The sequence below is a fragment of the Protomyctophum bolini genome (assembly GCF_963924005.1).
Source record: "Protomyctophum bolini genome assembly, chromosome: 19".
Classification (NCBI taxonomy): Eukaryota; Metazoa; Chordata; class Actinopteri; order Myctophiformes; family Myctophidae; genus Protomyctophum; species Protomyctophum bolini.
The window spans coordinates 25363481-25387100 of record NC_137880.1 but is presented as its reverse complement, the minus strand read 5'-3'; the positions used below and the strand labels follow the sequence as shown (position 1 = coordinate 25387100).

The following is a 23620-nucleotide window of genomic DNA, read 5'->3' as shown; positions in this document are numbered from 1 at the left end:
GAAATAAAATAAAATAACCAACAAGCAAAGGAGACAGCAATTGTTTGGGGAGCAGGCACAGAGACATCTGGGAGACTGATATGTACTTTGTTGATTAAACTGATTTCATCTGACAAGAATAATGAGTTTATTTAAATGTGAATGAGTGGCAGTAAATTCTGCTATTGAATCTAATGTTTCAAAGTGGAATTTGAAACAACTTGAGCAACATTTGAGCAACATTTTATTTTGGTTTTAGTCATAGTCTTTTGAATAGTTTTAATTTAGTTTTAGTCACATTTAGTGTTTTAGTGTTAGTCTAGTCTAGACTAAAATGTATTTTGGCTGCCTTGATGCCGTCGTAAAGACAGTTTTTTGAAAATAGACGATCTACAAGCCCACAACGCGTTGCGCTGCGGCACGTTGTGAGCTTGTAGATTGTATATTTTCAGCATGCAACTGTTGTAAAATGACTTATACTGTCAAGTCCTGTCCTAGGACGTACCACGCCTGGACCGCCGTCCCTACCTTTGCCCCTCTGTTGCCTCCCTTCCCCTGGCTGATTGTGAGACTGTGTCCACCTGCGCTTCTAAGCTGAAGAGACTTTGGTTAATGAGTATGGAGGTGTTTCCAGAGAGTGGGAGTTTATGTTATATTTGCCCTGGGATGGTTTTCAGATTGCAGATTCAGGTTTAAATAAAAGAGTGCTTGAGTGCAAGTCGTTGTTGCCTTGGTTATTCTGCTTGTCCACTAGTCCCTTCCTAACATTTTAGTCTAGTTTTTATTTGTTGACGAAATATTTAGAAAAAGGTAGTCGATTTTTGTTAGTTTTAGTCGACGAAATCAACACTGATGCATACGAAACGGCGTAAACAGTAACCTTCCCATCTCTTTGACTGCCTCCTTTTCACACGCCTGGCAGGGAATACCACAGACACAAACGTGAATACGTCAATGATGGTAAACACTTGACTTTCCGTGCCGACAAACCTCAGCTCTCCCTCGCTATACACCACCTATCCCAGGGAATAAGGCGCACAACCCCGGCCTTTCTTCACTTTTTAATTTACACTGCAGCCCAGTCAGCATTGTGGCTGCCCAAGCGTCCATAGTGAACCGCGACCAAAATAAATGCGGCCGTGAGACGTCCTGCCATGAAAGTCTTCAGGCCTCATGGTGGCTATGCAGCATGTCATTTGTGGGGCCTTGCTGGAAAACGTCCATTTATAGAATTAAAAACTGCTAAACTGCAGCGACAGGGAGAACTAATCAATGTAATGGCAGCCCTGTGATCAGAGTCTCCCTTCCGTTGATGAGCATTAGTGTATGTTTGCATGTGCTTACATATGACAGCCCTCAAATTCAGAACAATAACAACTGTATTGTCCCAGAGCTCGCTCCACGCACACACACACACACACACACACACACACACACACACACACACACACACACACACACACACACACACACACACACACACACACACACACACACACACACACACACACACACACACACACACACACACACACACACACACACACACACACACACACGCGCGCGCACACACACACACACACACACACACACACACACACACACACACACACACACACACACACACACACACAGAAGCTAAAAGTGGTAACCAGCATTTACCCAGCCAGCGGTTCCTGGCGGGACTTGTCATATACTTATCAAGTAGTTAGAGTGACATGCCATTACATCGGCCCACAGTGTGGCTATACAGCGGTCTGTGCACTCTGCAGTGCATTATGGGGGTTAGCCAGAGGCACACCACCTCTGAGAGGGACCCATGAATGGATTGGACCACAGTTAACAAAAGGAAACCAGAAATAAATACACATCCTTGTTGAGGTCCCAATATCTAAGAGCTTTAGTCTGTAACTTTCTATATCTCTTAACCAAACCTCTCTATGGACATGTTGGAGTTGCGAGATCTATTGTTTAATTGCACAACAAAACTAAACAAAAAAAAACATTTTGGCATGAGATGAATGGAAATTTAAACAGTAGCACTGCTTTGTTATTTACTCTATCATGTTCATTCATGTATCATTCCGTCACCAAATCATTATGTTAACCTCAGAATCACTTTGAGGGAGAGACCCTCATTATTCATGGTGAGTTACAACAAAACAATAACATTTATTAATAACAATTGCAGTTAAAATAAGATAAACATGAAAATAAATAAAGCAGGCTGGCAGTGGTTTCGTTTTCAAAGATTTTCCTTTTTTGCAATTGGTAAGCAAAAAGCAGAACGGCTCATTTCACTAACATGGCCTACAAGCCAGGCAAGGCCAAATTTACTGTATACTTTGTGGTACGACCATGTCGTTCGCTGAAAATAACAAGAGTTCAGTTTACATTCAGTTATGTTCAACGAGCAATATGGTTATATGACTAAGTATACATTAGCCATTAGCCTTGTGGGTTATGTTTATTCTTTTTTTGCCTATATGTATATTGAAAAAAGTGCACTTGTAGTTCGTCTGTTTTCTCCATTCGTTGTAGTGTTAAAGGCCCTGTCCAGTCCAGTTCTGTATATGTGCAATGTGAGAGATCTGGATCTACTGTACTGTAAGTGCATTTCCCTGTACATCTCTAATGTACTCGCCCCGGTGACGGATGGTGATGGTGTTTCTGGACTTGAGGTGACAGCAGTCATATATACTTACAGTGACCAGCGTTTGGTACAGGCAGTAGAACCCCAAGTACCAGAGGAACCTGCTGCCGGCGATCGGAGGAACGAACCAGAGGTAGAAGTACGACACCACCACGAACGGAGTGCAGCCCACCATCCTGGAGGAGGACACAGGAGCACACAGCGACGCACAATGAAGAATCAAGAAGGGTTTATATAGTATGGCCCATAGTATGGCCCCATATTTACACTGGCAGCCAAATCTAGCCTGAGTCAGATCTGTGCCACATTCAGATTGGAATTGTTTTAAGGACAACTTTGTTTTTTTTTCAACCAAAGTTAATGTTTTAGGTTGTTATTAGAGAAAGTAAAAGATGGGTGGTAATTTCTTTTCATTTGCTGCTTTCTTTAGTTTTAGCGATTTTAACTATTTTTTACTATAGGGGTGGGGGCATTCGAACATGAGGCTATGTTGTATTTCTTTACAACCTTTTATGTTGATTTACTTTTTTATTATTTACTATAGTCCTACTAGACCCCATCTGGCCACAAAAGATCACGGGAACTACTGGTGTGAAGGAGGTGGTGACAAACTGACATATTGAGCCTACAACACACAGTATGGGAGCCCCCAGTACCTCTACCTCCACACCAGTAGATCCCGTGATCTTTTGTGGCCAGATGTAATTTCCTGGGGTCTAGTAGGATTATAGTAAATAAAAAATAAATCACCATAAAATGTTAAAAATAAATGCATATGTAGCCCCATGTTCGAATGCCCCCGCTGATTTCAGGAGATCCGTCTCAGTCTGAATGCAACAACCTGATCTAAATCAGATTCCATGTGACTTGTATGTGAATAATGTGACACATACAAGCAAATTCTTTCATTAATTAAAACAAATTCAATTGAATTCAATTCATTGAAGGAATAAAAGAATAATCTTAAGAAATTCCATAAATTAGAACAAATGTTTAAAAAGTAGTGAAAATTGCTGATCTGAGCTGATGTGCAATTTTCACTATAGTTATAGTTATAGGGCAAATCTAATCTCTCTTTTGGGTCACAGGCTAAAAAGTTTGGGAACCACACTGACTACTAAGACTTACAAGGATTATGTTTGTCCTTCATAGTTCTCTTTGCATCCATATATGTCCAGAAATGGGAGAGAGCTCCCAGCTGTGGACTCAACCGACCGATCATCACCTTCCTGGAATGAGCTCTTTCTGTACCATACAGTATATACAGACATGGCCCCTGACAGGAGCTCTTTCTGTACATATACTGTATAGTGTATACAGACATGGCCCCTGACAGGATGCTCTGGGTTGTATTGGATAGCATAAAGTTTTCAATACCTTTTCTGACACATTGAATTTCCTCAGCTGCCTGAGGTGACCCTGAAAACATTCTAGGCGATTGTAGTCAGAAGACCGCAACGGTGCTATTGAATGATTCATTCCCAGGCAGCAATAATACATTTGCAGAGACGTCTAGGGTGTGTTTGCCCACATTCATATTTATATTTAGTAATAGTTCATGCATTATGCAAATCCTGGTCTGCCCATGCATGAAGTGCAGATGGCCAGACCAGAAGTCTCCTATTTTGTGTTGTGTATTCAATACACAACACAAAATACAATACCGTATTGTATTTTCTACTTTTTAGTAGCAAAACGGCATGTCAAGTCTGAGTCAAAACCCAGCCTCCGCCCACTAAAACGGCATGTCAAGTCTGAATCAGTAAGTGTACAACACTGTACAACAAATACGGAGACATGCTGTACTTTATTCATTAGCAAAAATGGAAATAAGGGTAATGCTGTCTTCGCAAATATGTGTATTTGTATTTAGTTTGTCTAAGAATTGATCAAATCTTTATTAAAAGTATAAACTGTCTAATATCTGAAAACTAACATATTGCTTTGTGTCTGTTTAACCAGGGAAAGGCCAGGTACAGTGCTAGTAATGGCCTATTTAGAAAAACTGAGAGTTATATAACTTTGATAACAATTTTAGACCAAATTTCCAGCAGATTACTGGAAGGCTTAGTGAACCAGCTGTGATTATGTGTTTGTACACAGCCCATCCTGGGCTGTGCGGAAGGACAGTGAAATACCACAAACCGAAGACGTGCACTTACAGAAGCAGCCACACATACCGTACATGCATACTGTACACTACACACACGCACGCACGCACGCACGCACGCACGCACGCACACACACACACACACACACACACACACACACACACACACACACACACACACACACACACACACACACACACACACACACACACACACACACACACACACACACACACACACACACAGGGTTTCTGCTGTGTTTTGCTGCCTTCAGCAGGAGTGATATGGCTATGTATAATTCATAGGAAAACAACTGGTACATATCATTATGGTCAAAGGAAAACAGCTGCGCCTTTCGGATTCAACAAGAAAAGAAAGGAAGGGAGGCGAACCGCCGTATGACTGCTCTGTAAACGCCACTATATCACCCACTGGATGCAACCAACCCAAGACCGGAGGTTTAAGTAATCAGAGCTTCGGGAAAAGCTAAACGAATAGCTTTCTTCTGACACGTGCGGTAGGATTGTGGGATAGCGGCAGAGTCATTGTGCAGAACCAGCATCACCACAGACAATGTACCATTTTAGAGACCATGGCGAAAAACAAAAAAAAGTCAGGCAGTCAGGTGTTCGGCCACACCCCTTCATTACTAAAGACTCCGCCTCCTCACTCTGAGGGCTCCACCCACGCTCTGCATTCCGCACACAGCTCCCATGCAGAGAACGAGACAGTGAGAGAGTGAGGAATGAGTGCAGAGATGGAACAAGAGAGAAAGAGGGAGAAGCAGAGATAGGGAATGGTCATTTCCAGCATCGTCCAGTCATTGAGGCAGCAGGCCCAGCCCTCTGGCTCTTCTCCTGATTGTTTGGTCTAACAAAAGGCGGCTGACAACGCTGTTACTGCAGTATTGAGTGGTTGGTCATGGGAGGTAGGGCCCCCTGAACAGTTAGAATGTTCTGTAAGATGGTTGTGTTCAGAGAGGTAACCACGGCTCACACACACATGAACACATGTGTGCAGGGTTAAGATATAACCACCCAAGCCCCACCCCCCCCTGCATATCGGCGAGTGTTCTGGGAGGAGTGAAGTGTGAAATGAAAACCTGAGCTTTGCTTTCTTTTACTTTGCTCCAAACAAACCTGCCCTCGGCAGTTGTTGTAGCGTGCCAGGGAACATCAAAAGTTAAACTACTGTAGAATAAATAAAGCATCCCCCTCTGTCCCTAGCCAATAGACCAAATTCAACATTGTACATAACTCTACTGCTCAAATTCAACACATTGGTCCCAGCTAAATCTTAGCTGCAGGCGTACATCATTCCAGAACTTACCTCTGCAAGAAGGATAACAAAAGATAAACAAAAATAAACGCTGCTGTTTGGTTCCTGTAGCATAAATACTCATACACTTGCATCATTCCCCAAAACAAACACACATTTCCAATAACCATAAATAGTATTCACCTGTACACAGTATATAACCTGTATACAGGTTTCAATATATACACAATAATAGTATTTTTGTAAAACCTTACACAAAAGTGGCCAAATAAATTTTTTAATTGCACTATACTGTATGTTCATGCTCACATGCTGTCATTATAATTAACTCAATTAAGTCATCACAACATAAACAGCAGTGACCACAACCTTTCTCCAGGTGCAACCAGAGCAAGCCCAGTATATATACAGTGTATATATACAGTGTATATACAGTTAACTGTATGGTATTTGGGATACCGTAAATTTCCATTGGGCTGCCTATTCCCCTTTTCGGAATGTGATTGAGGAATTCATTTTTCTAGGTGGAGAGTGAATGACTGTGACCTCACACAGCAACACCTCTGTGGATGCCTGTGGTTATGTGTCTGTGCCTGTGGAGTCTATCCAATGCAGGAGATACCGTATAATGGCCTGAACCAGACCTGAACAATGAACAACGATGCTGGTGCTGCATAACCTATAGCTACAACTTGGAAACACTGTAAAGCTTATGGAAGTTGGGTATCTTACTGTGCAATAAGAACTCTGTTTTGGCAGTGTGACTTTTCACATATATATTTTTTTTTATATAGGCCTACCAAAATTAACATACAGTATAACTCTCATATCCAGTAATTGCGAACGCAGTGATTGCGAAGATCATGTCTGTGTGTGCGTGTGTGTGTCTGTCTGTCTGTCCCGCTTTTGTGCCCATATATGGAGCTGAGTGATTTGTTTGTGATTGATGCAAGTGTCTGTCCCGCTGTTACGTCACCATGACTCAGCCATAACCATATAAGGAGTCCCCAAAGCAGCTATACGTCCAAAACCCAAATATGTACGAGCTGCATTCGCTTCCCGCGTTTGCGCGTCTTACTTGTGACTAGGTATTTGCAGTGTTGCAGTACTGTTTTGAATTTCTTCTTGCCCGGTGTTGCACAAAGGCTTATCTGGATAGTTACCGTAATTATGCAATTTTTTGTTCCAAAATTAAAAACATAATTCTAAACATTCTGGTAGCAGTGTTTGAAATATATCCCCCCAATGTGTAACAAACTGTCAATTATGTGTTTTGGACCGCTTGTGTGTGGACAAAGCTTGAATCGGATCCCAGAAGTTAGACGTTTGTACGTTTGTGAGTTATTACAGTAAGATTGTGTGTGATTTCAGACAAGGGTGAGTTGTTCCAGGAATTGTGTCAATAAAAAATTTAAATGTGATTAGAGATGGGAAGCAGAGCGAGGAGAAAGTGTGTATTCTGACCCGCTTCTCTCTGCACCTGTGATGGGTTCAGCCGAGAGGAAATATAGCGTGACCACGAGGTGAGAACAACAGGATGGAGCTCTGACAGAAGAGCAATGCAGTGGGAGGGGATTCTGTAGAAACCAATGTTTGTTTCATTGATTCCTCTTGCCGAGGCACCCAGGGGACTGAAACTGTTAATGCAGCATCCAGACTTGACTGCAGTCCAGGCCAGACCTGTGTGTACTGTAGCATCTCATATTCCCGCTCACTACCCCTCTCCTTCTTGTCTATCTCCACAGACACAAAAATGGCTTTTCCCTTCCCCATCCCTTGTGCCATTGCATTAGTGGGTGTCTGAAAGCGCACACAACAATAAACAGAACAGAGCCCAGGGGGATGCCAGTTTGAGGGGAAAATGGCTCTGTCCTAAACAACAGAGATACTGATCACCTTCTGTCTGGTGTGACTCTGTCCTAAACAACAGAGATACTGATCACCTTCTGTCTGGTGTGACAGCCAGTGGGGGACGAGGGCTTCCTGTCCGATGGGTGAAGGGGGCTTTCCAGCGGGGGCAATGCTAAGGGAGGGTCTGGTATTCTCACAGTGTTCATCATCACACATAAATAGAAAGTGACTGACACCACATTGCGCGCACACACACACACGCATGCATGTGCACGGACCCGCGAGTGCGGTCACTCACTCACTCACTCACGAATGCGCACGCACGCACGCACGCACGCACGCACGGACAACCAAAATAGCTTCCCAGTGGTAATGAAAGCTGATTAAACCAGCATTCATCAGCATCTGTCTGATGCTAAGTCTGGTTGATTGGTCTCCCACCAGCGGACTGTCAGCTTGGCTATAATCTGTAGCATGCACTTACACATCAGACCCTCTGCTACTGTAGGTACAGGCTGTGTCATTACTGTAGAGTACAGTAAGTGAATGGCGTCACGCTATACTTGCTTCAGTTTGGTTTTTAGCTTGGAACAGCACTTGCCGATGCTCCTTAAGTCACCATGATCTTCATGTGGTTGCACACTGTCCCTGCACTTATAGGGACACATACCAGCGGCTATGCTCACGCACCTTAAATCTCATGTATGCGCACATCACTTTACGGCCCGTCAATTCTGTTTTTTACACTCTCAGTGTCTCACTGAGGATTTACATACAACCTAGCACTTATAGAATCATCTTTGGAGATAGTGATTATTAGAGAATGGCGCTAATACCTCCATATAATCCAACATAATAGAGAGCTGTAACCTCCAACCTCCTAGTGCCACTAGGATGACAATTTCACTCCCATGGTGACATCGGTAACGAGAATTAATCTGTAACGGGTTTGACACAAAAGCTTGTAGTATGTAATTTGGGTGGCAGTGAAGGCAGAGCGGCCATCTGGAAACAGTTAGGTTCCTGGTTCAATCTCCAGCTCCTCCTGGCTTAAGGACAAAATGTCCTTGAGCAAGATGCATTGCTGAAGGCTCCCGATGAGCAGGTTGGTGCTATGGATGATTGCTAAAGCGCTTTGGATAAAGGCATCATAGAAATGCTAATCCTTTACAATTTATTCATAGTTGTCTAAAAGATCAAAAGGTTTTGAAGTTCAATCATACTGAAAAGGGTTTTGTAATAAGCATTCATGTGAATAATTATGTGTTCTGCATTCCTGCGCGATGGCCTGTTACGCGAATGGCCGTGAGACAGTATGTGACACCTTTGACAAAGAAAACAGGTGTGGCGTCAAATGAAGCGCAATGCAAAATTTGGAAAATGTCTATTGCAGATTAGTGTCTCGGCATGTAATTAATTAGAGACTGTAATTCCTTGGCTTTTACTGTATTTTCCAATGACAGCCCACAACCATAAAAACACAAAAAACTAAAGTAATAGGTTAGAAGCAGTAATAGAATTCATGAAACAATTACCTACCTATCAATGTTTTAATCGGATAGGACAGTGAACAGAGAGAACAGGTTGTGGAGATTGGAGTTGAGTTGACTTTTTTTTTCTTTTTTTTTGTCTGGAGTCGGACTCTGGGCTCAATTGCAAGAAGAACTGTAGCCTTATGTGTGTGGTATTCTCTCTTACTCATGAGAGACAGAAGGCTGCTTGTTTAAAATAACCCCCTAAAACATTTAATGGGACACTCAAAACCGCTCTAAAAGATCGAGCACTTACAGGTGGCTGCAATTCACAACTTGCCCTTTGTTGTAAAAGTTTATCTCCAGAAATGACCAGCAACTGTTTACTGTTCATATTTCTCTCTCACTTTCTTTTTTATATACTCATTCATATGATAAATATTTTGTATATTATTGTTTGTCTTTAAATGTCTCGATGAATTGAATATACAGGACCCCAATGGAAATGAGCCATAGTGCTTTCTTGGGTTTATCCCGGTTTATCCTCTGTTTTTTCTGCAAACTGTTAATAAAGTATTCAATCAATCAATCAATCAATCAATCAACCAATCAATCAATAAAGGGCATTCTCCATCCACAGCCACCACAGAATCATGTGAGTCCCTGTCAGGACTAAAGTTAGTACTTTAGTACGAAGTACTTTCGAGTTTCAATTAAAATAAACTATTGAAAGTTTACAGTTTGGTCAACTCTGTTTAAATAAAGTCGATTGGATTGGATTGGAAATGTGGAAGCTTACCAGGGCATGAGTCTGCCAATCTTGGTCCATTTGCTCTTGGTGATGAAGAAACCCACTATAGGGTCGGTGACAGCACCCCAGGCCTTGCCGATGAACAGCACCATGGAGGCCTGGAAGGGGTTAATCTATAGAACAAAGAGCAGGACACAGAGCAAGTGAACAACAAGACCATGTGCAGCCAGGTATACCTGTGCGTGCGTGTGTGCGTTTGTGTACTATACATGTTTACACGTGCACACACGGTAGGTAAGCAGGAAGGGACATAACAGTGACATACACTGTATAGTTCAAACAAGCACCAAGAACCGCAGAGAATGACTGAAGCGGAGCCTCAGAAGCCTCGTGACCATCTCTGGTATTGCAGGACCTCTGCATTTGGGACAATACTGCGCATGCTTTTGTACGCCTGCTCTATTTAATGGAGCCAATCCAAGAAGTAGAGGTACTTCTGTGCGTTTCATGCACGCACCTTTAATTGAAATGAATAGGTGGGGGCGGGGCTGTCGGCCCTCTAGATATAATTTAGAACTCTCAAACAATGAAATTCACAGCCACACTTGACTTTCTAAGTTTTCCAACCTTTTGGGGACATTCATTCCATATCCCCTCACCATAACCATAAAACTGGAGTAAAATGAAGTTGGGTACATCAATTAAGCCAGTTAGACATGCATCCCCACTCAACTGTCCAAAATGTGTCCCTACTTGGTCAAAAACACACACAGAGGCCCGGCGGCTGGCGCAGCCGTTCAGTCTGGGCACCTAAATGGACAGCGTGTTGCAGGTTCGAGTCCCGATCCCGACGACCTTTGCTGTGTGTCTTCCCCCCCCATCTCTTTCAACATTTCTTGTCTGACTATACTTTATATTTATCAATTTAGGCAAAAAGCCCCAAAATATCGTAAAAACTAGAGACGAGGCAGCCAATAAAAAAGATACCTTGCTATTACGGCCACTATGGCAGCCAATGAGAAAGACACCTTGCTAGTACGGCCACTACAGCAGCCAATGAGAAAGATAGCTTGCTAGTACAGAAAGGCAAAGCGATCGATTAAACCAGCTCAGCTGTGCTTCACACAGCTCTGGTAAAAAGAACACACACAGGGCCATGCACACAAATACACACACGCACACACGTACATTCTCTCATCCTCTTTAGCACATTTGTCGTTACCTGGGCGACATCGAGCAGGTAGATTTGTAGGAAGAAAGCTGTGGCGCTTCCAGCCACCTCCTTGGGAGCTCCGCCGATGGCAAAACACAGCTTACTGCACACTGATAACTTCTGACTCAGATCAGTCTGTGGACACTGAGGGTACAATGAAAACACAATTACTATCATAATATGACTTCCCTGTGGCACAGAATAGGACAGAATAGGAATAATACAAAACAATAACTGAATAAACCCATGGTGGCAGTCTAATAGTAAACAACAATAATGAAGGTTCGACAAGGATTCTTCATTGTCACATCTTACGTACAGGAAAGAGTAATCAAAATGCAACTCTGTCTCCAGAACAGATCGAGGCACAGTGCAGTACATTTGGCACACTTGCATTGTCCAGTACACCCTTTCATGTAGCGACAACGGATTAATTCATGGCACGATTTTGATGCTTCAGAGAGAGTGGTCCAAATTGGTTGCCACCCAGTTGTTTCCTTTGTCCAGCCACAGTCAGATGGCTCTCCATGGCATCTCTGGTTCCAAGACCAATGCCTGGTTCCAACAGTTGGCCTGGTAGCGAGTGCACTTGATGTGTTGCCTGAGTGCTACCTGGGTTGGAGGAATGCCCTGAGCTAGTGTTCTTGACTTCTGTGTGAAGAGCTGTTTCCTGGCATCATTCACTTCTGTGCACTCACTGGTTCGGTCATACAGAACATGAGCACCACACATCGCTCTGGTACTAAGGAACATTGATCCTTCACTGACCCCACTTGGCATGCATAGGAGTTCACTGAAAGCGAACAGAGATAGGGTGTCACACACCCGGTGAAAGACTGGGAGAGTCAGACACTGTGTTGGAGTCATTGTGGTATTTCATGAACTTGTACTAAAAGCTTGATCCAACGGCAAAGGCAATCCACAGCTCATCGGGACTATAGTCTCGATGAGCCAGACTGTTGCCTCTCGCAATATTCAGACGCTTCCGTCATACAGTCTGGAGCACGGAAGCTCTGATCATGAGTAAAATATAAAGCGGAAGCAAAGCCTCCTCCCCACTTCCGTTTAGTCTTTACAGTCGTGCAAATTTATCCTAATATAAATAATGAATAAATACATCATCTACGCATATAGCTTGCTGCTTATCAGAAATGGAGATAATAAAAAAAATGCTCTGAAGATATTTTAAAATATATCTGACTGAAATATATCTCACTGAAATGACAAACAGATTACTCAGATTTCGGGAGGTATAGTTCCAGACTCTATATAGCATTCGGAGATTGTGTTATAGTTATTTGGCTACTACATCGGATTCGGAACCCATCTTGCTGAATGAAGCCAAAACCAGTACTACTAGCCTGGCGGAGCCAGACTTCATCCGCCCCCTATTGCATATGCATCTGCCCCGAGGCAGCAGTGCAGCGCAGTGGTATATCAGTATCGCAACGCGGGGCTACAGTACTACCACATCAGTATCAACAGTACGTACAGTCACCTTCTTACACGTCTTTTGCACCTGCCACATGTATGAAGAAGAAGTACGAGTCTCAGCCACCTCTTGCGGACAAGGGACAAGGCAGGCCAAGTTTGAATCACCAGGAGAACAGATGACTCCACTTCCATTGGTTGCATAAAGTTCCTTGCTCTCTGCTAGAGGAATGTTAATTAAATAATTCATTGTCTGAATCACATCAGGTGTGACATTGTTGGATGTTGCGACCAGTGTTGATTCTGAGGAAATCACTGCATTTCTATTTTGAGCATTTTTACCTTGACCCAGATGCATTTCCTTGAAAGTGGGTAATCTAGAAAGTATCATCAAATGAAAAGCCATCGCCTATTTAATTGGAAATTATACTTTAAACATTTTTCTACTACTGTGTTTGGTTCTAAACATAAAATGGACTAAAAGCCATTTTGGATTTGACTTCCCAAAGGCAAAAGAGAACTTGCCTGACTCAAAGAACACCCTTAAGGTGTGTCACTGTCACAGGAAATGAGCCACGAGACTATAAAAAGTGTGCATCTAACGTAAGGGTCACGGAGGTAGCATCATTCTCAGTCAGTTCCTGAGAACTGCATTCCAAGAATTCTCAAATAGAACGTTGTGTGCTCATGGTGAGTAATGTATTGCATAAAGTAATGGATAGGCTTACCCATGAGTAGCTGATATAAAAAACCTGAAAATTGCATCAGGCTCTGTATTTGAAATGTGACCATTTGATGACACTTTCAAAGTTTTCCAAACTTTTGGGGACATTGCATTCGTTCCATATCCCTCACCCTAACCATAAAATGCATAAAAATGGAGTAAAATGAAGTTGGGTACATCAATGTCGTCCCCAGTTAGACATGCGTCCCCACTCCCCAGTCAACTGTCCAAAATGTGTCCCTAGTATACAGAGTCACACACACAAACACACAGACACACTCGGTACACACACGCATTTATGCGCGAGCGCACACACACACACACACACACACACACACACACACACACACACACAGACAGACAGACAGACAGACAGACAGACAGACAGACAAACGTCCTACCACAATCCTAAAATGTCCTCATCCCATCAATCTCCTGCACTGCGTCAGTGACAGTGGTTACTTTGAAGCCTTGTTTTGCTGTTGATGTGTGAGATTAGGAGGATCAGAGAGGGACCCCCTGCTGATTGGATTGTACTGTCTATGCAGTGTTTAATTCAGAGTGTCACAGGGCAACCCGTGCCCTATATACAAATGAATTGAACACATGAAACAGCTTTCTATAATATGAAAGGACTAATGTTTTAACCTTGTGTATTGAAAGTGTAATCACTGATTTGTTGTCTCTCCTGCACTGCAGGTGGAAATTCCCTTGATTAGGAATGGGCCAAGTGCTGTGCAGGAGAGGGGTGTTACTTCTTATGCTTTGAGTATTTGTCATTGAGTTTTCATGCTTAATTTGTTTAATTGTAACATCTTTAGTATGTTTAGGTTACTTTTATACAATGGATTATTTATGGAAGTATTTATAACTATTTATGTGTAAGAAATGTTGTTAATTGATTCTGTCCTGTGGTAGACACTCCTATTTAAGGGAGGCTGCAGGGACAGACTAGTCATTTGGTTGTGGGCTTTAACATGGGTAACAGTCCTGAGGGAGAGCTACAGGGCCTTGTATGACCAAGGTTTAACATGAAGAGAGTTCTCATCCTATTTGGTCTTGTTCAATTGTGTTTGTATTCAATTGTATAAGTATTTATTAGTTGGTCTATTGTTGGCCAGTATTTAGTTTTTGCTTGTGATATGTGAATTGCACTGAAGAAAAATGTATGGAGATTGGTGGAGGAGTTTGGGGAAAATAAAAGCCCAACTACAGTACCATTTCTGACTGCTCTTGGAGCCTTGGCCGTTCGGGCAACTTCACACAGAGAGTGGACCAAATGGAGCCATAAGGACCTGTAAGGGTCCATTTGTAAAACTCACTTAGTTATTGTAACTAACAGTGTACAAATGGACCCCACAAGAGTCCATGAGGGTCTATTGAGAGCTCCTGCTGGGTCTATTTGTAAAATCTTCATTGTTATTTTAACTAGGAGTTTAAAAAAACCTCCTAGTTGTTCCTAGCTTTGGAAGAGCCTGTTCTAGATTTCGGATTTATGTTTAGCGTTAGGATTAGCCTCAGGTTAAAGTTAGGCATGATGTTGAGTTGAGGGTTATAGACGCTAATGAATGAACTTTAGTAAATGGAATTCAGAGGGCGTTCCAGTATAGCGCTACAAGGATGTGTGTATGTGTGCATGTAGTTGTGTACACATATGTTTGTGTGTCACTGTGTATATTTGTGTGAACGTGATGTATGGAGCTATAGCGGAGGGACTTTTTCATCTTCACACATGAATAAGAAGACAAACCACAGCCAAGTAGGCAGCCCAATATTTACGGCAGTCTCAGAGGACGAGGCAGTCTGTGTGTGTACACAAACTCACACACACACACACACACACACACTTCTTCATCTTCCTATCCCCTTCAAGTTTTGCTACACTCCCAGTAACCTTTGTTGTTTACACAGAAGCAGACAGATAGACACACTCATGCACGCATGCATTGCACACACACTCACACACATACACACACTCCACATCCAGTGTGCAAGGCTTGGCCCGCAGCGAGTTCTGTCACGGGTTTATGAAAGGAGGAAATCACCAAAGGAACCACAGCTCCCAACCCACATACTGTTATTACCGGGTTGACTTTTCTCTTTTCCTTCCTCATGAAAACATCGATGAGTTCCAGGATGACAATTACCAGGAGAGGAGCTGTGTAATTATTCAAACGCCAGACAAGCAGGGTCAGAGGTAAAGTAAAGACCAACTTCAAAACTCCCTCTTCTCTTCTCCCCACTCTCACTGCAATTATCGCTAATTGGAGAGCGAAGAAATCAAAGACATTTGGTGTCTGGAGACTGCTGCTTAACTGATGATGTGCAAAAATACTCACGGTGTACACTTAGCAGCCAGCAATGTTTTCTCTCTCTCTCTCTCTCTCTCTCTCTCACTCTCTCTCACTCTGTCGCTCTCTCCTTCTCAAAATATATTCTCATATCAGTCTTTCGTTTCTAGGTTCTTATCACAGAAGACATAAACAGGATATCCCCTCTGTCTGGACACACCAGCTTGCAGGACACACACGCACGCACGCACGCACGCACACACACACACACACACACACACACACACACACACACACACACACACACACACACACACACACACACACACACCTCTAGAAGTCTACACAGCATCTGCATTTTTTTTTACTTGTTTTGCTGAAACCGAACCTTGCAGATTGCAAGGTTCGGTTTGTCAGCAAAACAAGTACAAAGAAATGCAGATTTCTAATGTAAATGAGCCCATAATTGATGATCATTACCGTATTCTGATAATCTTTATTTGGACTGTGTGCCTGGGAATTTTAATTGCAATGGGCTGGAGATATGCACAGACAGAGGGTGGAGGGTGGTGGAGAGGATGACAGCCTAAAAAAATCTTCAAATCAGTTTAGTCATGCCATCTCAGTGGAGTGTAAACTAAAGTTCATGAAATTAAGGTGCAAAGCTATTTAAAGTTGTATTCTATGTACTGTAGGATTCTCTGATTACTCCTCCTGAGTGCATAGATGTGTGGCATATAGTGTTGTGATTGGTGTGTGTGTGTCAGTCAGTCAGTTAGTCAGTCAGTCAGTCAGTCAGTCAATCAGTCAGTCAGTCGGTCAGTCAATCTGTGAACACATTCATATACATACTTGATTGAGGTAGCAGTGACCTTGCATTTGACCTTTCTTTGACCACATACTTGTAATCAGTTCATCCTTGAGATCAAGTGAACGTTTATGCAAAATCATGAAATTCCCTCAAAGCGTTCCTGAGGTATCACCTTCACAATGCTGGGTTGGATAGACAGTGAGACAGACATATGTAGACGGACAGACGGACGTACAACTTAGAAACATAATGGCATAATAGCCGGCCTAGGCTGTTGTCGGCAGAGGCAACAGAGGCAAGTGTGAAGTAATGAAGAATATATTAGCTTCGACAGTAGTTCCATTTAGCCCATCATTTATTTGTATGGATTATGGATTACATAAAGGAACAGTTGATTTGGACTGTGCTGGCAGCAGCAGATGGCTTGAAATTACAGTGATAAATCTCTTTTGTGCTAAACATGTCATCACAGCAGCCTGTCCTACTTGGCACACGATGGTGGGTAGAATCCCAAAGAATAGTCTGCATAGCTCCAGAGAGATGTGCTCCGTTGAGCACGCTATAGCATTTCTGTCATGTTCTGCTTCCCTAGAGTAGAGAGGAATGGTTTCAACTAAGACGCTATAGTGACACGTCTCTTCGCTGTGTCTGTTAGCAGTAGTTCAGAGATTCACAGGGGCTTTCAAATGGAAGATTAGCTGTGACTGCGTGCTAGGCATGGACTGCATTTAGAAGAAGTAGAAGAAGAAGGAGAAGGAGAAGTAGTAGTAGTATTTTTGAAATACTGTATATAGGAACACAAATACAGTAATACTTGGAACAGCCAATGATTGCTTAGCAATTGAGAAAAACTTAAAGTCTAGTTTATGTCAGAAAATATGAATGCATTCTTCAGTAACAAATGCACATATTTTTAAATAGCTTCCGCCATTTTCACATTAGATACCGGTACATTACAAACCATACAGTATATACTATACAGTATAGTATGGCTGATGATAACTTACAAAGAATACATTTTGTATGCTTTTATGTGCTGCAAATATGATCACTGGCCTGAGAATACAGTAGTAAATCATATAATACTATATGGAATCCGTATATTGAAACCCTCACTGAGGTGAAATTATTTTACAATATGCTGTTTTTATTTGTAGTCCCCCAAAATAGATCAAAATAAGCAGAATTAATAGTCATATACTCATAGTAAACATAATCCTTCCTTCCTTCCTTTCTTCCTACAAGCTGGAGCATTTACTGTAATCTCCTTACTTTCATAAACGAGTTTCCTCAAATTTCTGAAACTTGCATCCCCACCCACCCAACAGCATTTTATGGAAACTAAACAGGATTTATATAAATCATGGTAAAGTCATGTATTACATTATTTCTTGTCATAAGCATTGATGTATTCACAAGTTTTGAGACAAGATAATCCCTGATTTGTATACAACCAGTCCCACCAGTCTCACCAATGGCACCGGTCCAATTAAGGAATCTCATAAGAGTATTCTGCTACTGTTCATCATCATCTATATGACAATTACAGAGGAAGAATACAACAGCAGAGCCACACTCTGACGCAGCAACTGCCAGGATGTTTTTGATCAAACACACAAAAGACATCTCAAGGTTTTCTTTTCCGGCTTAATAGCATCATTTAGAGAATGGTTTGACTTTAAATTTGGTTCATCACAAAGATAAGCCCTTCATCCTTGTGATAAGCCCTTCTTATCCTCTTGAGGGAAGCTGGCTGTTCATTCATCTTAATTTGCTCCAGTTTTTAACAGCCTAGAACAGTTCCCAGAGTTGTATTCAAGTTAAATACATGCTAAACTGATATGATGCAGCACAACTCCTTCACTGCACTTTATTTGCTTGTACCATTTACATACAGTACTATATATATACTGTACATATTATATGCTATTAGTTTAGATTTTCATCCTGCACAAACTAATATTCCCATTGACAATGAATGGTGTATTTATGTCATATGTGGACGAGCAAATCGCTATTTTTGTCCTACACAAATTCCCATTGACAATGATTGTTGAATTTACGTCAGTCATATTTGTCTGAGCAAAACGGTGAGCAAACGGTTTTCTTTAAAAAGAACAGTTTACAGACAGGAAAGGGGGAGAGAGATGGGGAGTGACACGCGGAAAAAGCCGTCGGGCTCGGGAGTCGAACCCACGGCACGCCATCCAGCCTGCTCGGCAGCCTGGGTGCCCAGACGGTTGAGTTTACCGTCCGGTCCGGTGAACAAAAAGTCTTGTAAGATTTATTTCGTTTAAGTTTTACATCAATAAGAGTTATACCAGCTTCAGAAGGGGTCCTGGTTTTTCAAAGTGTTAATTACATCATCATCTATAGGGATATTAATAAGCTTGTCTTTCAGAGATGGCATAAATTAACCTGGAAGTCTAAATATCTTCTGAAACAATATTTTCTTGGAAATTAAATAGTTTTACGTCATGATCTATGATGTTAAGAGCGCCCCTCACTTCACACGGGTGTGATTTTTATCGTTTATATAATGTCTTGATAAAGGGACAGTAGTACACAGCATGTACCGTAGCATTGTCTCTTTCCTCTGCAATATATGCCCTTGAGCCATGTGTGCTCAGGAACGACATCAATAAGTAAGCATTCCATTTATTCACATTCCTCCTCGTGCACAGCTCACTGACACACTGACACGCACAGTCATTCCACAGACCTGGCTGCTGCTACTGTACTGTATGTGCCTTATGGCACAATGGCAGTCATCCTCTATACAGCAGTGGTTTTCAATGTGGTGTTCCCAAGGACCCCCGGGGGTCCTTGAGTTAGATCCAGGGGGTCCGCGGGCAGGAAAATGGACTAAGCCCTATTTTATACTTCATGAAAAATTATTGACTATTCAGATCATAGCATAGGGTGAGGATAAGTCTCCACAGAATACACAGTTGTAGAATAGAATTATCTAACAACAAATGACATGTTCTTACTTCAGGATTTAGAAGGTATTTTTAGAATGGGCCTCAGGTCTACTCTAAATTGGTTAAACCTAAATCTTCTAAAATAGTGAAAAAACTGCAGACTCATCTGTCATTCTGATTATGCAAACATGAAAGTGAGCCAGTTTCCCTTCACAAAGGACTTTGTTTTGTGTAAAGAAAAGTTCAATTATGTCAGACAAAGAAAGCAATCCTCGTCATCATCAAGGAAATAATCCCATCAGTGGAACCACTGATTGCAATTCACTTCCAGTCATTCAAGAAGATTATTTGGGAGTTTACACCTCCAAGGGAAACAATGAACCTGATTAATGACATCATTAGATAAGCATCAGGTCACTTTTCCCATCTCTCAACCACCTATTCCGCCATGCCTCAAATCACTCGTATAGAGTTATACATCCAAACTGCTCAATGAAAAACGCCAAAGGCTGGTTAGACTGATATACTGGAGGATTGCACACCGTGGGCTGATCTACGTAGATTGCCATGCATGTCCTTTAATTCAAACTCCCTGTCAAATGACTCTCCCTAGTCTAAGCAAAGCAATGGCATAGCTCTACAGTCTACATAGAGAACTCCACACATAATAAAAATGCTGTAAGAGGGGTGTAAAAAATGAATAAACAAAAAAAGAGGGGCACACCGGTATGTGACTGCATACAGCACCTGTAATTGAAACATCACCGGTTCAAGAGACCTGTATCTATACTGTTCTGTAACTACATCAAAAACAGGCACATAATATTAGTACTATATATACACATCACACACACACACACACACACACACACACACACACACACACACACACACACACACACACACACACACCTTGTGTAACCATTTGGTTCCGTTTGCACACTCTAGAAGTTATAATGTTTACAAAATTAAATTAAATAAAAGCACACTTACCTCTTGTGGAGGTTTGGTGAACAGTGGATCGGGGGGTTTGATGAGCTGCTTGCTCGCTGAGCTGAGTGCTCCTCTCTCTCCCTTCATGGCTGACATGCTGTGTGTGAGCCGGGGCCCGGTGATGTGTTTCTGAGACGCCGTGCTGTTGAACTGAGTGTGACTGTGACTCCGCGTGGGAGCTGGAGGTCGAGGGGCGAGCCTCTGGGCGTGCGGCGGAGGCTGAAACTGGCTGTGGCTCTGGCTGCGCGGCGTGTGCGCGTGTCTGTGCTCGTGCGTGGTGTGATCGTCGACGGGCCCCAGGGCAGAGGCTGGGAAATCCGCCTGCTCGTCTGCAGTGACAGCTCTGCTGCTTTCTGATGCCATTTACACCACACTGTTCTGGAACGAGGCCAGGAGGGACAGGCGGAGTCACACAGATGCTATAGAGACTGAGTATAGACAAACACACAGACAGACACAGCCACGCACACACACACACACACACACACACACACACATGCATGCACGCACACATACACGCACACATGCGCATGTGACACACACACACACACACACACACACACACACACACACACACACACACACACACACACACACACACACACACATACATAGACCGAAACAGACAGACAGGCAAACAGACATCATTTGATTTGTAAAATCCCAATATAGGCTAACTTAAACCTATAGGATAAAATATTAAAGCGTAATAAAATACTGTGTGTACTGTACACATCTCACACACACACACACACACACACACACACACACACACACACACACACACACACACAATAACACACACACACACACACACACACACACACACACACACACACACACACACACACACACACAATAACACAAACACAATAACACAAACACAATAACACAAACACATGCAAACTTGATACATGCACATAGCCATAGGCACATTATTGGACAGACTCACACAACACTTGGGCTTGAGTGAGCATAGGTAACCGCTCAAACAATTAATAGCCATCAATAATGGCATTTAAGGTTAGGCTATCATACAATTCACTGATTCATTTAAAGTTAGCCTTTAAAATGTAGGTGTTGGGCTTGGGCAGCGGGCTGTATAGGCTACGGCTGTGGTCCGACTTCCTACCCGAGATACAGACGGGAGTCCAGATGTTTGTCCCGTATCGGGATTGTTTTGGTTGAACGCTCCGTTAAAGTGCATCAACATGCACAATACTCTGAACGACACGTGTGTGATGTAAATAATATGCACCGAAAAGGAATGAATAGAAGCCGATCTATAGCCTACCTTACCCCGTTGTGGATGGAGAAAAAACAAACAGTCGGCGCCAGGACAGACGGTCAACCAGATTACCAGTCAGTCAGACGGAGAGGCATACTGTGGGATGATGATGAGGAGACTGCGGAGGATGCAGGCTGTCTGCATGTCTTCACTCAGCTGTTTGGAACTGCAGATAAGGAACTGCGCCCCTCGGCGGCGACGGTCGCACACAACACAACGGATTAGGCGGTGTACTGGCCGGTAATTATGCTTGGGTGGCCTCTAATGGCATGCTCTAACATCAAAAGCTCCGTTTCTGTACTACCCAGATACTGGACTGGACTGCTACTGCAGGTAGTGCATGGTAGAACAAGAAAACAAACAGAAAATACTGACAATGTAGGGCTCTTCAATGGTACAGTACAGTGTCTGCCTTAATGCATTATCGGGAAATAAATCAAATAATGATCAGAATGTCAGAAATTGGGACTGGATGGTTGTTCACATGCAGTTATAGGCCTTTTGCCCTATATATTCAATGGAATAAAGAGAATATTTTTTATTTAATCTGGGTCCTTATTTGAAATGTATATTATACAGTAGGCCATTGAATAGGAAATTAAGGAAAATAAAGATCCAAAAGGTATGCATACAGACAGTAATGGTATTTTATGTCCAATGTATTTGTATTTTGTATGCATAAAAAGGTCACTTCCATTTAAAAAATAGCAACATTTGAGCTTGTAGGTCGACTATTTTTTGCCTACAACAGTAGGCCTATACACAATGTGGCCCTCTGGAGTGAGTGTGTAAATATAGTGGCCCTCTCCATCGTCAAAGTTGTCCATCCCTACTGTACATGATGACTCCAGACTCCTGCAAACCACGTCTCCCCAGGATTCCAAAGTAGCCTAAACTGTTTTTGTTATGGCTATGGCACCAAACAGCTGTTTAGTACATGGTACATGCTGCAAACAAATCTTCATGTTGGGGACAATTGAATTCCAGGCATGCATGTCTGAGGTGGTTACCAGTACAGTACCTCAACTCATCCAGAGTGGCACAATCAATGAACTCCTTTCTCATTCCTCTACTGACCATAAACGAGTCTCAAGATTTGCTGTCAAACAAAGTGACTTATAGGGCCTTTCAGTTTCTCCAACTTAAGTGCTTCTGAAATTTTGTGAAAGCAGTTGTTTTTCCAATTTAAACAAAAACTGCTTGTATAGTATCACAGCCAGTCACAAGGCTTTCCCCAGTTTTTCACAGATTGTATTGATTGGCACAACTTTCTCTTTCCATATACAGTATGGCCTTTGTGCATTAGGGCAGAAGCTGAGCCATGCGGCAACTTGCATAATACAAGATCAACACAAGGACGTCAGTGACACCACACTTGATGATGACTCTTGTGTGTCTCTTGGCAAGGAGGATGGCATGTAGCACTATTCTGTGTCCGGTGTCCGGCTGTCTGCGCCTCTTCTTGATCACACATCAAATTCGCCAAGATCATCATTTGTTCCTCAATGAGACAGAATGATCTGGCAATGAGTGGAGAAGGTTTAAATACTGTGAGGGTTGATTGAGTTCATGGCCGGCAGGTGATTGAGAGCGATGAGCTGACCTAGCCGGAGCAGCATTCCTTTTGGGGTTTATGATCCAGTCGGGAGCAGATGATATCGCTACGTCATGTTATAGTCAATGTGTTGTAGTCATCAGGCAGGAACCATCAATCTGGAACTTCTTTTTAACTCAAACCGATTTTTCTAAAAAAAAAAAAAGCTGCAGGCTTTCCTCCGAGGTGGAAAGCCTGGTGACACGAGGTTAGGTGACCACAGACAGGTGTGCTGGAAGCTGGGAGGCAAGCACAC

At 42.6% G+C, this 23620-nt stretch overlaps 1 protein-coding gene across 3 annotated transcripts in view; it reads right to left on the bottom strand.

Moving 5' to 3' along the window:
- mfsd2b (MFSD2 lysolipid transporter B, sphingolipid) overlaps nucleotides 1-21862 on the bottom strand; it is a 29877-nt gene extending 8015 nt beyond the window's left edge. Inside the window, exons 1-5 of one of the 3 annotated variants that reach the window (XM_080790365.1) lie at nucleotides 21777-21862; nucleotides 20483-20860; nucleotides 11318-11452; nucleotides 10144-10268; nucleotides 2685-2808 (exon numbers count right to left, since the gene is read on the bottom strand). In XM_080790365.1, coding sequence (XP_080646491.1) covers nucleotides 2685-2808; nucleotides 10144-10268; nucleotides 11318-11452; nucleotides 20483-20845 — 747 coding nt within the window. In that variant the 5' untranslated portion in view covers nucleotides 20846-20860; nucleotides 21777-21862. Of the gene's footprint in view, nucleotides 1-2684; nucleotides 2809-10143; nucleotides 10269-11317; nucleotides 11453-20482; nucleotides 20911-21776 lie in introns of all 3 variants that reach the window. The other 2 variants (XM_080790363.1, XM_080790364.1) reach the window with 2 other exon arrangements.
- Nucleotides 21863-23620: the final 1758 nt, after the last annotated feature.